The sequence below is a fragment of the Lontra canadensis genome, unplaced genomic scaffold (genome assembly GCF_010015895.1).
Source record: "Lontra canadensis isolate GAN:19392208 unplaced genomic scaffold, GSC_riverotter_1.0 scaffold98, whole genome shotgun sequence".
In the NCBI taxonomy this organism is placed as follows: domain Eukaryota; kingdom Metazoa; phylum Chordata; class Mammalia; order Carnivora; family Mustelidae; genus Lontra; species Lontra canadensis.
Window position 1 is genome coordinate 7,360,340 of NW_022631092.1, and position 13,867 is coordinate 7,374,206.

At 42.7% G+C, this 13,867-nt stretch overlaps 1 protein-coding gene across 5 annotated transcripts in view; it reads right to left on the reverse strand.

Moving 5' to 3' along the window:
• Positions 1-241: 241 nt before the first annotated feature.
• NEK9 (NIMA related kinase 9) overlaps positions 242-13,867 on the reverse strand; it is a 36,257-nt gene continuing 22,631 nt past the window's right edge. For 2 of the 5 annotated variants that reach the window (XM_032837482.1, XM_032837484.1), the window contains exons 17-22: positions 11,309-11,479; positions 10,474-10,533; positions 7,891-8,093; positions 6,612-6,773; positions 5,179-5,388; positions 242-2,848 (exon numbers count right to left, since the gene is read on the reverse strand). In XM_032837482.1, coding sequence (XP_032693373.1) covers positions 2,726-2,848; positions 5,179-5,388; positions 6,612-6,773; positions 7,891-8,093; positions 10,474-10,533; positions 11,309-11,479 — 929 coding nt within the window. In that variant the 3' untranslated portion in view covers positions 242-2,725. Of the gene's footprint in view, positions 2,849-5,178; positions 5,389-6,611; positions 6,774-7,890; positions 8,094-10,473; positions 10,534-11,308; positions 11,480-13,867 lie in introns of those variants that run through there. The other 3 variants (XM_032837483.1, XM_032837486.1, XM_032837487.1) reach the window with 3 other exon arrangements.

Here is a 13,867-nt window from a genome sequence, read left to right on the forward strand (position 1 = left end):
AAGAGTGTTCACCCTCTTAGAGGGAAAACAGTTTTGTAAACAAAGACACACATAATCACTAGAAAAAGCCCACTGTGACTGAGGAGGTTAGTACAAGAAGTGCTCCTTCCTCTTCCAGTGGCTCATTTTTTCCCCTCCCTCTGCATTTTAAGCACTGTATTTAACAAGTTTGGGGGAAAAAAGTTGTAGCAGCAGAGATGATTCTGTTAGCAAGAAAAAGAAACTGGAAAAGAAGCAAAAATTATGTGTGCAAATGTGCCTTGTGTTGTTTCTGTTACAAGGTCTTTTATTTATTTAGAGAAAGACTCACTGAATCAAAGATTCACGAAGGCCTAGTATCTGGGTGTTTCATCCCCAGTGACTAAGGTCCATGCGCAGGCAAAGCACTGATTGAGAGTTTAAATGTTTATTTAAAACAGAAATGCCAAACCACTCCACCCTCAACCTTTCAAACATCTGGCTAACAATGAGCTAGTTCTTCAGCAACAATGTCAGAGCGGAGGAGTAACTCAGGTTATACGGTAACTCAAAAGCAATACTACTGGGAAACTGAAAACACCTCGCGCTGCAGAAAGAAGCAAAGCAGGACAAACTTCAAGAGAATTAGCTACAGAAAACCATTCAAAGGCATCTCTGCTGCCTAACCTTTCAGTTTTTATCTAATGCATGGCCACCACCTTTGAACTGGTTTCTGTTTGCATAGCTGTTTGGTGGGAGAAGTCATGTGGCTGTCCCAGGCACAATTGGGAAAGTGCAAATTGTCTCTAAGGCACAGAACTCAGATTCTCAGCCAGATCAACAGCAAACGAGACTTCCTGAGGGAACATGTTGGAGAAAATGAGCAGTGTTCCCCTGCTAGGGAACGGCTCCCTCTGGGACAAGAGCAGGGCTCTTCCCTCCCTTCCATGCTCACTTCCATCCCCGTCTCAGCAATGTGCCCCTGTTCCTCAGTTTCACAGCAGAAGCAATACTCAGGATTAACACCCAAACTGAGCCTGCCTCTCAGGCCTGCTGAGATGGTGAGTATGAGGGATACAGGAACGTGAAAAGCCAGTCAGTCCTTAAAAAAAAATCAAAGGTGCATTTACATGATGACCCAAAACCCACTGTTAGGGTTTACAGAAAACCCCGAAGTCCCCAGAACTTGTAACTTTAATCTGGGGTTGGCCCCTTCCCTTATTTTAAGAAAAGGCTTTAGTGATTACGTTAGTACCATTGTACTAGGCTTCCCAGAATTGAGAAAACAATGGGAACATCAAACCAAAGAAGATCCCATTGAACAGAGTTGCCCGTCCCCGGCCATGGGGTTTTCCCCAAGCATCAGCCTTTATCCCATCAGTTTTAGGGAAATGGCAAAATTTCCATTGCACAGGTCCTTCCAAAATACTGAAGAGATATCAAACATTCATTTTTTGGTTTGGGGAAAATGAAACAAAAATTAATTTAGCGGTTTCTAAGGAGGGAGGATGGGAGGCTCATCAAGGCAAGTCCTATGACCCAAAATACTAAAGGAACATTTTGTAAGCCTAGGTGAAAACACAAAGCTCACATCCTTCAGTGAAAACCATCAAGAGCTTTGAGGACACTCTCTCTTTGGGAAAGCTAGCTTGCTCCTTGACTCTAAGGACGGAATGACTACGGGATTAGAAGGGAGCTCTCAGCCAAATTCCTTTCGCTTGGCAGCTTCCGCCTGTTCTCTTAGGCTTCAGGGACTACCAGGTTTTGGTCTGGCTTTGGGCCACTCAAGTAGGAAAGATGATATAGATTCACTGTTATGGCTTCATAAAACACCAAAAAGAGACTAATACTGACTAGACATACAGAAAGGGAGTGGGATAAGACCTGAAGAGCCACGAAGGCAGAGGCACTCTAGACCTTCCTAAAGATACCAAGTAGAGGCAGCTAACGGAGGACCTCTCTCCCTCATGGTTTTCTCTAAGGCCATTCCTGTTGCCCCACTGACTCAATTTTCTAAGAGGTACCTTCCAGAATCAGGGAATCCTACCTGCATCGGCCACAGATGGCAACCCCAGCTGTGTGACGAGGAAGGACCCTAACCTTCTTTCTCTCTTCGTCACTGAAGACATTTTAATCGACCCTCAGAGGAAAAGCAATCTAAGCCCACTTTTCCTCTTAAAGCATTTAGCTGCGCTAAGTAACTGAACTTTCTGAAAACAAGCCCGAGATTGACTCCAGCAAACATATTTTCCCAGACTCAGGGCTCCGGAGAGGGCTTGACCACTTCACCACCCTCCAGATGAGCCTGCGTGGGCCCCACCTGGTTCCAGCCCACTCGAGTTTCACACTTTTCCCTCCTCCACCCAGAGGTGCAATGCCTGGTGCTGAACTCCCAAGGCAGCTTCCAAGTACTGGTGAAATGATAAATGGGATATAAGCTGCTACCAGCAAAATTAAGGTGAGCATTGTGTCTCCTCTTCGAAGGTGGGATCACCAGATGAGGTACAGAGCTGCTGTTGCTATGGCAGCCACTGAGGACAAAGCCAGGGCCATGGGGCCCCTCCATTCTCCAAAACAAAACCACTCCTAGATCCTATCTAAACGGCAATGCCACTCTCCAAGTGTACGCGGAAAGTGCTTCAGAGCCTCCGCCTTGCACTCCTTGTCTGCAAGTGAACAAAGCCAGGAAAGCGCGCTCTGCATTCAGTGAGTGTGCTGTGAAGTTCTTTGGATCCCAGTTTCCTGGAGGCCATACAGGCTCAGGAGACTAGAGGCTGGGTCGACAGGAGTCTGTTCCCAGAAGGCACCAGGAATCTGAATCTAAGTCAGGCTTTGGATCCATTTCCATCTCTTCCTTTGCGGTCTGAGTTCCTTTGGAATGCATCCCCACCTGTCCAAACAAAACATAGTCCCACATCAACGATACTGCCACCAGTCACAGCGGTTCAGGACTAGGTTTTCAACACTGACCTCTAAGGATCTGTACCCACGGTTGTGTGACAAGCTCCTGATACTACCTTAGATGATACTTTAGTAACACTACTTTAAATAAAGTCCACACTTTTACACCTGCTGCAGGTAGGATGACCAACTGCTTGCCCAGGACTGTAGGATGTTCTGGAATGTAGAACTCTCAATTTTATTTTATTCTACTTATTTTATTAATTATATTTTTGAAATATTTATTTATTTGAGAGAGAGAGAGAGATCACAAGCAGGGGGGAAGGGTAGAGGGAGGAGCAGACTCCCCACTGAGCAGGGAACCCGATGTGGGACTCATGACCTGAGCCGAAGGCAGATGCTTAATCAAGTGAGGCACGCAGATGCCCTAGATCTCTCAACTTGAAAACCTAGACAGCCCTAAGCCAAACAATCCTCCTGTGTGCTACAGCTGCCAATCACCCTATGCTTACCTCAAGTGAGTGTATTACTTTACAAAGTACCTTCACAGACATGATTTCATTTAATTCTCAAAACAGCCATACCAGGGGCGCCTGGGTGGCTCAGTGGGTTAAGCCTCTGCCTTCAGCTCAGGTCATGATCTCAGGGGCCTGGGATCGAGCCCCACATCGGGCTCTCTGCTCGGCAGGGAGCCTGCTTCCTCCTCTCTCTGCCTGCCTCTCTGCCTACTTGTGATATCTCTCTCTGTCAAATAAATTAAAAAAAAATCTAAAAAAACAAAAACAAAAAAAACCCCAAAAACCAGCCATACCAGGCAGATGGTATTATTTTCCTCTTTTAGGTGAGAAACCAGGACTCATGGAAACCACGTAATTCTTCCAGACACATAAAACTAGGAAATGGCAAAGCCCAGGGTTGCACCTTATTTCCCTTCCTGGTTCACTCTAAATAGAGCAATACCTGGCTTTTTAAAAACAATACACATGGAGCTCCTGGGTGGCTCATTTGGTTAAGCATGAGATTCTTCATTTTGGCTTGGGTCACAGGATGGAGCATAGCATCCATGGGCTCTGCACTCAGCAAGGGGTCTGCTTGAGATTCTCCCTGTCTCCCTCTGACCCTCTCCCCTTTGCTTGTGCTCTCTCTCTCTAAAACAACAATGTAAATGGCAACACCTGGGAAATACTTTTACAAAAAATATTTAACTTAAATCTAATCAAGCCTTAAGTCTAACTTCCAGTTTATAGAAATGACAGGGTGACAAAAGAACAAATTAGATAATGTCCCAAGAAAACAGAGGACAAATCCAGAATGTGGCTCATTTTGTTAAGCAACCGAACCTGCTTCTTCAACTCGTCAGTGCCATGAAAATTTAAAGGAAAAAAAAAAAGGTGACAGTAGTACAGGGAAGTATTCTAGATAAAAAGAAACAAGAGACATAACAATGTAGTAGAGGGACCTTGAATGGATTCTGATCTCATAAAAAGAGTTATAGGGCACCTGGGTGGCTCAGTGGGTTAAAGCCTCTGCTTTTGGCTCAGGTCATGGTCTCAGGGTCCTGGGATCGAGCCCCACATAGGGCTCTCTGCTCAGCAGGGGGCCTGCTTCCTCCTCTCTCTCTGCCTGCCTCTCTGCCTACTGGTGACCTCTGTCTATCAAACAAATGGAATCTTTAAAAACAAAAACAAAAACAAAACAGTTACAAAGGATAATTTTATGGGCAAACTGGGAAAACTCTACTATCAGCTGGGCACTGGATGAAAGCTGAGGTAATATTAGCATAAACTGTGTTATGTGTGATAATACTATGGTGCTTATCTGGGAGAATGAACGTATTTTGGGGTGTGTGTTAGAAAGTATTTAGGGGGCCTATGTCATGACTTTTATACTTTATCTGAAAATGGTCCACCTAAATACTCACACACACACACACATATACCCCCATATAATTTAAATACAGATATATACCCCCACATATTTTAAACACACATATGCACACATTTAAAACAAACAATATGTTAACAACGGTTGAACCTCGATGGTGGATATGAGTGTTCACTGAACTGCAATGATTTGTTTTTCATAATAAAAACTGAAAGAAAAAATAGGGTGACAAAAAACAACAGAAATCAGGTGATGACAGTGATATAACCCAGGCACCCGAACAAGGCCCAGGGCTGCTGGGATTAATTACAGAAGTTACCTCATCAAAAGATAGGACTTGCAAAGGAGTAGGTCTATGTTAGTGTCTGCTGGTGTTTTGTTTCTGTGATTCTTCAAACAGAATTAGAAATCGAATTATTCTTTGAATGCTCTCACCTGCTGCCCTCCTTCTAATTTCTTGTTCAGCTTCTGTAGTTGGGTGAAAATCTGGAGGTTTTCTTGCTGTAGCTTCTGTTGCTCAGCCAGACACTTTAACACCAGCCCCTGCAATCTCTCAACCTCCCCCTGCAGAGTGCTGCAGGCACAGGTAGGAGGTAATGGTGCTGCCTTCCCAGCACATGTCGCTGCAGGATTCAGCTGAGGTGGCTAAGGAGAGGAGGAAGAGGTCATAGGCAGTTCTGCCTGGATGCCACCGCTCCCCAACCTCATCTTCCCCTAAATGCTAGCAGATTTTACTTTTAAAGTAACAAGATAAACCATACAGACACACAAAGTAAATGCAACAGGAGCAGAAAGCGCTGGGATTACAACAGCACCTGGCTCTAACAGAACAGGGCAGAAGAACGCTCAGTGCCTCAGGCTCTGTTATGCTAAGGTAAAAGAACATTCGTCTGTTTTGGAGAATTTCACAAAATTTAAAGTACACTGATCTCCCATTGAAAATGCTGAAGTGGGGGAGGCCTGCTTCGGTTTGGAATGAGTCTTTCTGATCACAGGAGAATACTGTGATCCAAAGGGTCAATAGCCATAAAATGTAGTGGACCACACTTTAGGAGACAGCGGAGAGGTATTCGGTAAACACGACTGCCAAAATAATTCAAGAACGCTAACTGACAGACGAATTAAACACTCACTTGGAAGTTTCAAAGGTTTTGTTACATCTTTTCTAGTCTGGATTTCTCCCCTTCTACTGTACTTTGTTTACAGGAAGGGTCAGCAAATGATAGTCCGTGGGCCAAATCCGGCTTACCAATTTGTTTCTGTAAATGAAGTTTTACTGGAACACAATCGTGCTCATTCATTATGTATTATCTATGGCCGCTTTTGTGCTGCAGCGTCAGAGCTGAGAAGCTGCAGCAGAGACTGGATGGTCCATAAAGCCTTTAATAATTACTCTGTGGCCCTTTATAGAAAAAGCTTGATGACCCCTGCGGTTTGCCTTTGGCTGAGGCATTTACCACAATTTGATTTCTACCAAGGTTAGGCACACATGTGTAGCTCCCTCACTGGACTACAAGCATTATTTTCTTACTCATATTCAGAGCCTCCCACCCACACTAGCATTGTTAAAAAAAAAACACAACTAGATTTGAATTATGTAACCTTAATTTTGGTACTTGAGGCAGAGAGAAAGAAAGATAGTCCTCTGTGTGGAAAGCTGTTAGCCCATCAGGAATGTGAAAGGGTCAATACTTTTTTCCAAGGCAAACTCAGTTAAGCCTAGGGCTTTAAGCACTACCGAACAGACCGTCTAATGAGTGGATACAGGGCAGTGGGAGACCGAGGAAGCTAGAGGAGATGGTGAGGCCAGAAGTGGGGAGAGCTCTCTGCCTACTTAGTTGTGACTCAGAAGCAAAAAGCTCAGTTACCCAGGCGCCTGCTGGGGGCTTGTGTCCCGAAGGCGCTTCAGACGCCACTTTGAGTCCTTGTAGCTCTTCATAGGGCAGGGTATCTTTCTCAGATTCTGAAAAAGCTGCACTTAGGGGAGATGGGCTGTCAGGCATGGGGATGAATTCTGCATTTTCCAGCTCCTATGTATGAGAAAGAGAATCTCATCAGTTCTGTTTGAGCCGTTTATTTTCTTTCTCCCCCATTCCCATTTTGCTACAGCTTTCCCTCTGTTGTGACATCAGCACCCTCTAGTGGGAGCATGACAGTTGTGGGTTCGAACACCGCTCACTGCACCTGTCAAGAGCAGGCCATGCCTTCCTCAGATGAGTAACAGTGCTTCAAATTCAAACTCAAATTCAAGAACGCAGTTTGGAGTTTGTGACACATCTCCTCGACACACTTACTCTACACGGCCTATTCAGTGAGTTGGGGAGCTGGAAGGGGATGACAGGCCACTGGCCAGGCTGCTCAAGGCTGAGGCTGAAACTTTAGACAGAAGAGTTGTGCTGCTTCCTCCATTCCTACCCCTAACTGTCTATCGATCTTAGCTGTCTTGTAAGGGCAGCTTTAAATCTCTAGATTCTTTTTTTTTTTTTTGTAAAAATTTAAAATTTCATAAAGTACAAATGCTCACTGTAGAAAATGAGAAAAGTACAGACAGGAAAAAGGACCAGCAATTCCATCACTCATAGATAAGCACTATTAAAATGAGCAATACTGTTTTCAGTCTTCATAGCAGACATCCTTTTACGCATTATATATTTTCCAAGAGAATAGGGTCCCACTGCAAAGGTATTCCATCTTTTTCTGCCCAGCCATATATTGTAACCAACTTTCCATCCAAATAAATATACTCCAACATTTTATTGTCTGCCCTTTAACTCTCATAACCCATCTCTCTACTGTAAAACATTCTGGCGACCCCAAATCTCACTTTTACAAATCACAGTACAAAATCTCTAAGCTTAATCTTTGCATACATGCATTACAAAAACTGCCTTCAAGGAAGGCTTTCTTAATTTACTTACATTCATGTCAAGTACTACAGATATGAGAACATTTTGTGTGTCTCCTTGTCAGGAAGAAAAAAGGATTAGAGATTTGGTAACTTTGTTCTAGGTGGAAATCAGACAACTCGATGCCTGCTATAGAACACCTGAATAGGGCATGGGACACAGAGAGATGCTGACAGCTCCTTCCAAGTTGTTGCAAAGAGCCTGATGTTTTATTGAAGATAACCTCTGCCAAAGGAATTACCTTTCGAAGCCAGCCAGGGCAGGAGCTGCTGGCCCCACTACTGATCCCCATGGCCTCCGTGGGACTGACTAAACCTTCCATTCCTCGGTCTGCTTCCATTGTTCCTCGGAAGCCTCCACTCGGATCGGGAGTTTCAGATTCCTGCTGACTGTCCTCCTCTTCTCCCCCACCGCCGCCGCCTCCTGGGCTAGAGCTCTGAACCACTAACAGATACACAGCACAGAGAGAGAGAACCTTGCTATGCAGCAAGAAAGATTTACAATCTTACAGCCCTGGTGACCCCCGGAGAGCTTCCTAGAGTCACATGAAGTAACAGCAGTAGTTTAAGTCAGATATCTGGGACTAAATTTTTAGCTCTTACACAAGGTATTATCAGTATCTTCAAAATGGTAATTCACTTCTACATCCCAAAGTTACTTATGTCTATGTTCACAGCAGATTATCAAATCTGAAAGCATTACTGAACAGTTGCCCCAACCATAGCTCACTGAGTCCACCATCCAGGCGTTAATACATAATCCAGACTCTGGCATTTCCACCGCGGCTCATCAAGGTTTCACAGAAATACAAAGCTCTTTCACATTTCAGCCAAACACCTCTTAAAGCTGCCAGATAAACTTTCTGGAGAAGTCTTTAACCATTCAATTCATTAAGTTCTTTGATAACTACTTGTAAGAATTTTTAAAATATGGCTGGTTCTTTCATATCATGCCGCATATTCCAAGTTACTGTCATGAAATGAAGACTAGCTGATGTGTTGTCAGAAAATGAAACAAAATATGGGCCAAATATATATATATGTGTGTGTGTTGTGTGTGTGTGTGTATATATATATGTATATATATAAAAAAATATGGGCCAAAGATATACATATTTAAGAAAGTTAAGTTACCAAAGCTAAAAAAATAATTGCCCGGTATATGCTCAAGTTAAACGTAAAGGACTGCTCCTGATCCCCAGCTCTAATGGCTCACAGACTAACTGCCACACTGATCCTGCTGAAGCAGTAGAACCACAGATGCCAACAAAAGCTGAGGCTTGTTTCGTTTTAAATGGCTTTTAAAAATCTGGTTACATTGAAATATACATAAGACTACTTTTAACATATGTGTAAGTTTTGCTACCTAACAAAATAAAAACATGAATCTAGCACTAGAAGAACTAGAATTGTACTTTCCAATATGGTAGTCACAAGCCAAATACGGCAATTTAAATTTAAATAAAATAAAAAGTTCAGTTCCTTCAGTAGCTACTTTTCAAGGTTGGACAGAACACAGAATATTTCCACTGCTGCAGGAAGATTTATCGGACAGTGCAGAACTAAAATATTACCTGTATCGCGTCTGCCTTGTGAATGCCTTCCTTCTCTGGCCTCCTACCTAGACCTAACTACTGATTTAATTCTGTACTTATCATTTCTTTAAAAAAAAAAAAAAAATGGCCATCACGTATTTATGTATCCTTAAGCAATTAATTTGGGTTGTTTTTGAACTTTATATAAAAAGGTACATAGTCTGCTCCAAGTTGCTTCTGACATTTCACATTCTGGAACTATTTGTAGATGTTCACGTCTACTCTTCTATAAGATTCCACTGGACGACTGGAACATACTCAACCAACAGATATATACTGAACCTTCACCATTTGCCGGGCACTCTTCGAGGCAATGTGGATAAAACTGATGAATAAAAAAGACAAAAATCCCTGCCCTTATGGAGTTTACATTTTCCAGCCAATGGATATGTGCTTTTAATCTTTTTTTTTTCCATTAAATACTGTTCCACCAAAACAAAGCTATGAAAGAATTGCTGCATTTAGCAAAAAAAGGTATCACTGGTGACAGATACTAACATGCACAGATAAATGCTGAGCAAGAGATTACTAAAGGAAACTAATAAAAGGTATGATGTATATGTGTGTAAGTAGAATACAAGTCCAGATCAGACATGCAACTCTCTTTTTCGAGAATTAATCTGCTTTGATTCTGGGTCTTTATCTGCTTTGATTCTACAAGCTATCAGAATCCCAGGTTCTGAGATAGCAAAGAGTCAAAGGTATTTTAGAGCAAATGGAAAACCAAAAAGGAACATAAATTTAGTTTTCTGGCGTAGTCCCAAATAACAGAGAACCAGGCAGAAAGCAGCCAAAGGAAAACTATCAGAGAGTTTTGGGCTGCCACACTGGAAGTTTAGCCAACTTTTAATTCTGAGCGCCTGTTTTGAAGGACTATTTCTATAGACTGGAATAACCCCATGTATATGGTAGCAGTAAGGAGCAGATGGAACCCACAGCCCCTAGCATGGTAAGGAAAGGAACAATACATAAGCCACATTACAGTATTGGGCAAGCCACTTCATTACTTCCATATGCCTGTTTGGCAAAGATGTACTCTCCCTCTGACCACAATGTAATAAAAGTCATAACTTATTGTGAAATCCACCAAAATATGATCCTCTCTGCTGGTCACCGTATTTCTCATTTCCCAAAGATATTTCCTATTTCCTTTTTTTGGCGACTACATGGAATCCAACCCAAAGACCCACAGTGCAGAAAAAGCGCTGGTGCCGAGACATTGCTACTTACCAGTTCTGATCGATAAGCCGCTGCTGTTGGACCGGATGGTCTTAGAATTCAATACTTTCTCTGAGGAAAAATATTCAGTAGGTAAGCACTGTAAAGAGCTAGAGGCATGAATAGTGAGAAGACCAGAATAGGGAGTTCATCCGCAAGATAAGAGCTATCCCTCACGCCAGGTAACTTTATGATTACTTATTTTTCTAGATATGAAAGCGCCACTAGCTACTCTAACTATATTCACTATGTAGAACAGCAATTCTCCACTTTAACTGTTCTCTGGAATTACTTGAGAAGCTTTAAATAGGAACAACACTTAGGTCCCACCCCAGAGATTCTGATTTAATTGGTCAGGGCAGTGGATTTCTGAAAGCTCCTTGGGTCATTCTAATGTGCAGCCAAGGCTGTGAACCACTGATCTGAAAGAATGGACTTGGAGACCCTCACGCAGGCTTTAATCATTTAGTCCGTAACAGAGTCATCTTTATGCAGGAAAGAGTTATGATTTCATTTCTTTTTAAAGGTATCCTGCATGTTTCTCACAACAGTATGAACACAGACAACCAATTAATTGGTGGACAACTAGAGATAACAATTCTATAGCAAAGGAGGCAGAGCCCAAAGTTATCATGTTAAAAAATGGTCAGAAGGTGGCAAACAACAAAGCTCAGGAAACGACAGTGTTCTGTCCCACCACCAGGTATGCTGTCCCTGTTGTAAGACTTAAAGGAATAGCCTCTTTTCTTCAGGACACTTCTGTTTCTGAGGATGTGACCACCAGAATCTTAGGTGTGAGTCTACCCTCTGCCAAATCCACCCCAACCCTCACGTATGAAACCCTTACCAACAATGAGAATGGTGTGCCAGCCACGGCAAGAAAGGTCTGGGACGTGATGCAGAGATCCAAAAATAGGCCGAGGCCATGAGGTGCAGATATCAGAGCCATGTGGTCTTTCCGTGGGGGTCATTGCCAGGCGACCATTACCACCATTGCCCCAGGCAAAAATGTGATTATCTAGGGAAAAAAAAAAAAAAATCAAACAGCAGACAGTTGAATAGAAAACTAATTTCCCTACTCTTTGGATTCTCCATCTTTATGTCCCAGAGTTAGAAAGATTTTCCACTATGTACAAACAAGGGAAAGCTATTTATTTCCCTAAATAAACCTGAACAATTTCTGATGCCAACCTGGTAAAAATGACCACTTCTCTTGTGTACTGCCATCCATCCATCATCCACCCATCCACTCATTCAATAACTTTTTTGGTCATTCATTCAGATATTAATAAATATCTGGGAATCTACTTCATGACATGCACTGCTGGAGGTACAGGAATAGAGCAGTAAACAAAACGAAGTCACTACCCTTGTGGAACTGACATTTTAGTCAGAGGAAACTGATCAATCAACTATCTAATACTTCTGATAGTCATAAAAGTTATGAAGGAAATTAAATGGTAAAGAAAAGTAGAGATAAAGAATAATAGTGGGGTTTCATTATTTTAGATAGGATAGTCAGAGAAGTACTTGTTGACACTTGAACAGGGACCTGATTGAAGTGAGAAAGAGCATGTGGATAGCTAGGGGAAGAGTTTTCCAGGCAGAGAGAACAGCAAGTGCAAAGGTCCTATGTGGGTAACATGAGTATCATGAACAAAGGTTATGAAGACCCCTGCAGTGGGAGCAAAATAAAGGAGAAGACAGTGGACAGAGAAGGGGTCAGGAGGTAGATGGGGTCCTGGTCATGTAGGGCCATGCAGCCCACTGTAATGACTTTGGTTTTTACTGACTGAGATAGGAATCCATTAGAAGTTCTGAGGAGTAGGGGGCACCTGGGTGGCTCAGTCAGTTAAGCATCTGACTCTTGGTTTTGGATCATGAGATCAAGCCCTGCGTCAGGTTGTGTGCACTCAGGGTGGAGTCTGGTTGAGATTCTCTCCCTCTCCCTCCGCCCCTCCCCTGCTTATACACTCCTCTCTTGCACGCATGTGCTCTCTTTCTCTAATAAACACAATTTAAGAAAAAAATTCTGAGGAGTAGTATTTAGGTACTTAAAATGACCCATCAGGCTACTATGAGGAGAATCAATTGTAGGGGACCAAGGGTAGTAGCATGAGACCAGTTCTAGTAGTGAAGACGGTGGGAAGTGGGTCAGATATATTATGACGATAATCAGGAGGGTTTGCTAATGGATGAGATGTAGGGTATAAAATGAAGCTGCCATTTAGTGACATAGGAAAGCTGTAGGAGGAACAGATTTGGGCAGAAAAATCAAAAGTCTGATTTTGACTATAAGTTTGTCTGAATGCCTGTAACTTCTTACCAAATCAGAACACTTTTTTTTTTTTAATTTTATTTATTTATTTGACAGAGAGAGATCACAAGTAGGCAGACGGCAGGCAGAGAGAGAGAAAGGGAAGCAGGCTCCCCACTGAGCAGAGAGCCCAACACGGGGCTTGATTCCAGGACCCTGGGATCATGACCTGAGCTGAAGGCAGAGGCTTTAACCCACTGAGCCACCCAGGTGCCCCCAAATCAGAACACTTTTTAATGAAAAGCAGTACTATTACTGATTAAGCCTAGACAATAGGCATGAATGAGGACTGATCTGGGAAAGCTGAGCTCTAAAGCCACCCTACGTCTAAGTCCAGGGGCTGATGAGTAACTGAACCTGGTGTTCAGGGTGGTGATATGAAGCTATCAGTGAACGGGGGGAACTTAAGGTAATACTCACCTAAGGGAAACAGTGGAGAGAAAGAAGGATTGAGTCCTGGGTATTCCAGGGTTTAGAGGGATCGGATACTGATATCAATGGTGCCTGATCTATATGCCTATACTAGTCTGTTTATATGAATGTCTCCCTTACTCTACTAGACTGTGAGCTCCTTAAGGATTAGGCGCTTTCTGAGACTCCCTTTTATATTCCCAGAGCCTAAAAGAGGACCTGGAGCATAGTAAGCACTCAGGTTATGTTGACTGTGTGAATAATATGATAGAGTAAATTCAGAGAAGTAGAGAAAAATTTATTAGGCGGTAATATGCCCAAGCATGGAATCCAATTCTACATTTCTCATTCTGAAGTTGACCTTTTGAAGGACACAGATGTACTGAAGAAACATCACCTCCTTGAGGCCATGTCAGGAAGTGCTACTGGACTTGCAGCTCTTACTTAATCCTCAGTGACATTCTTACTCTGTCTTTCTAGGTAACATTTCCATTTATTTCCATTAAATTTATTTCCGTTTTAGTCAGACCTTATTTTGGGACAAGTGGGAAAGGTTTACATGCCACCCCAAAAGCTGGCTGACTTAATTAAATTTGGTAATAGATAACTTGTCTGACACTGCCCCTGGATCCCTCATGTGTATATAACAGGCACAGACCAAAAGGAAACAAAGATACC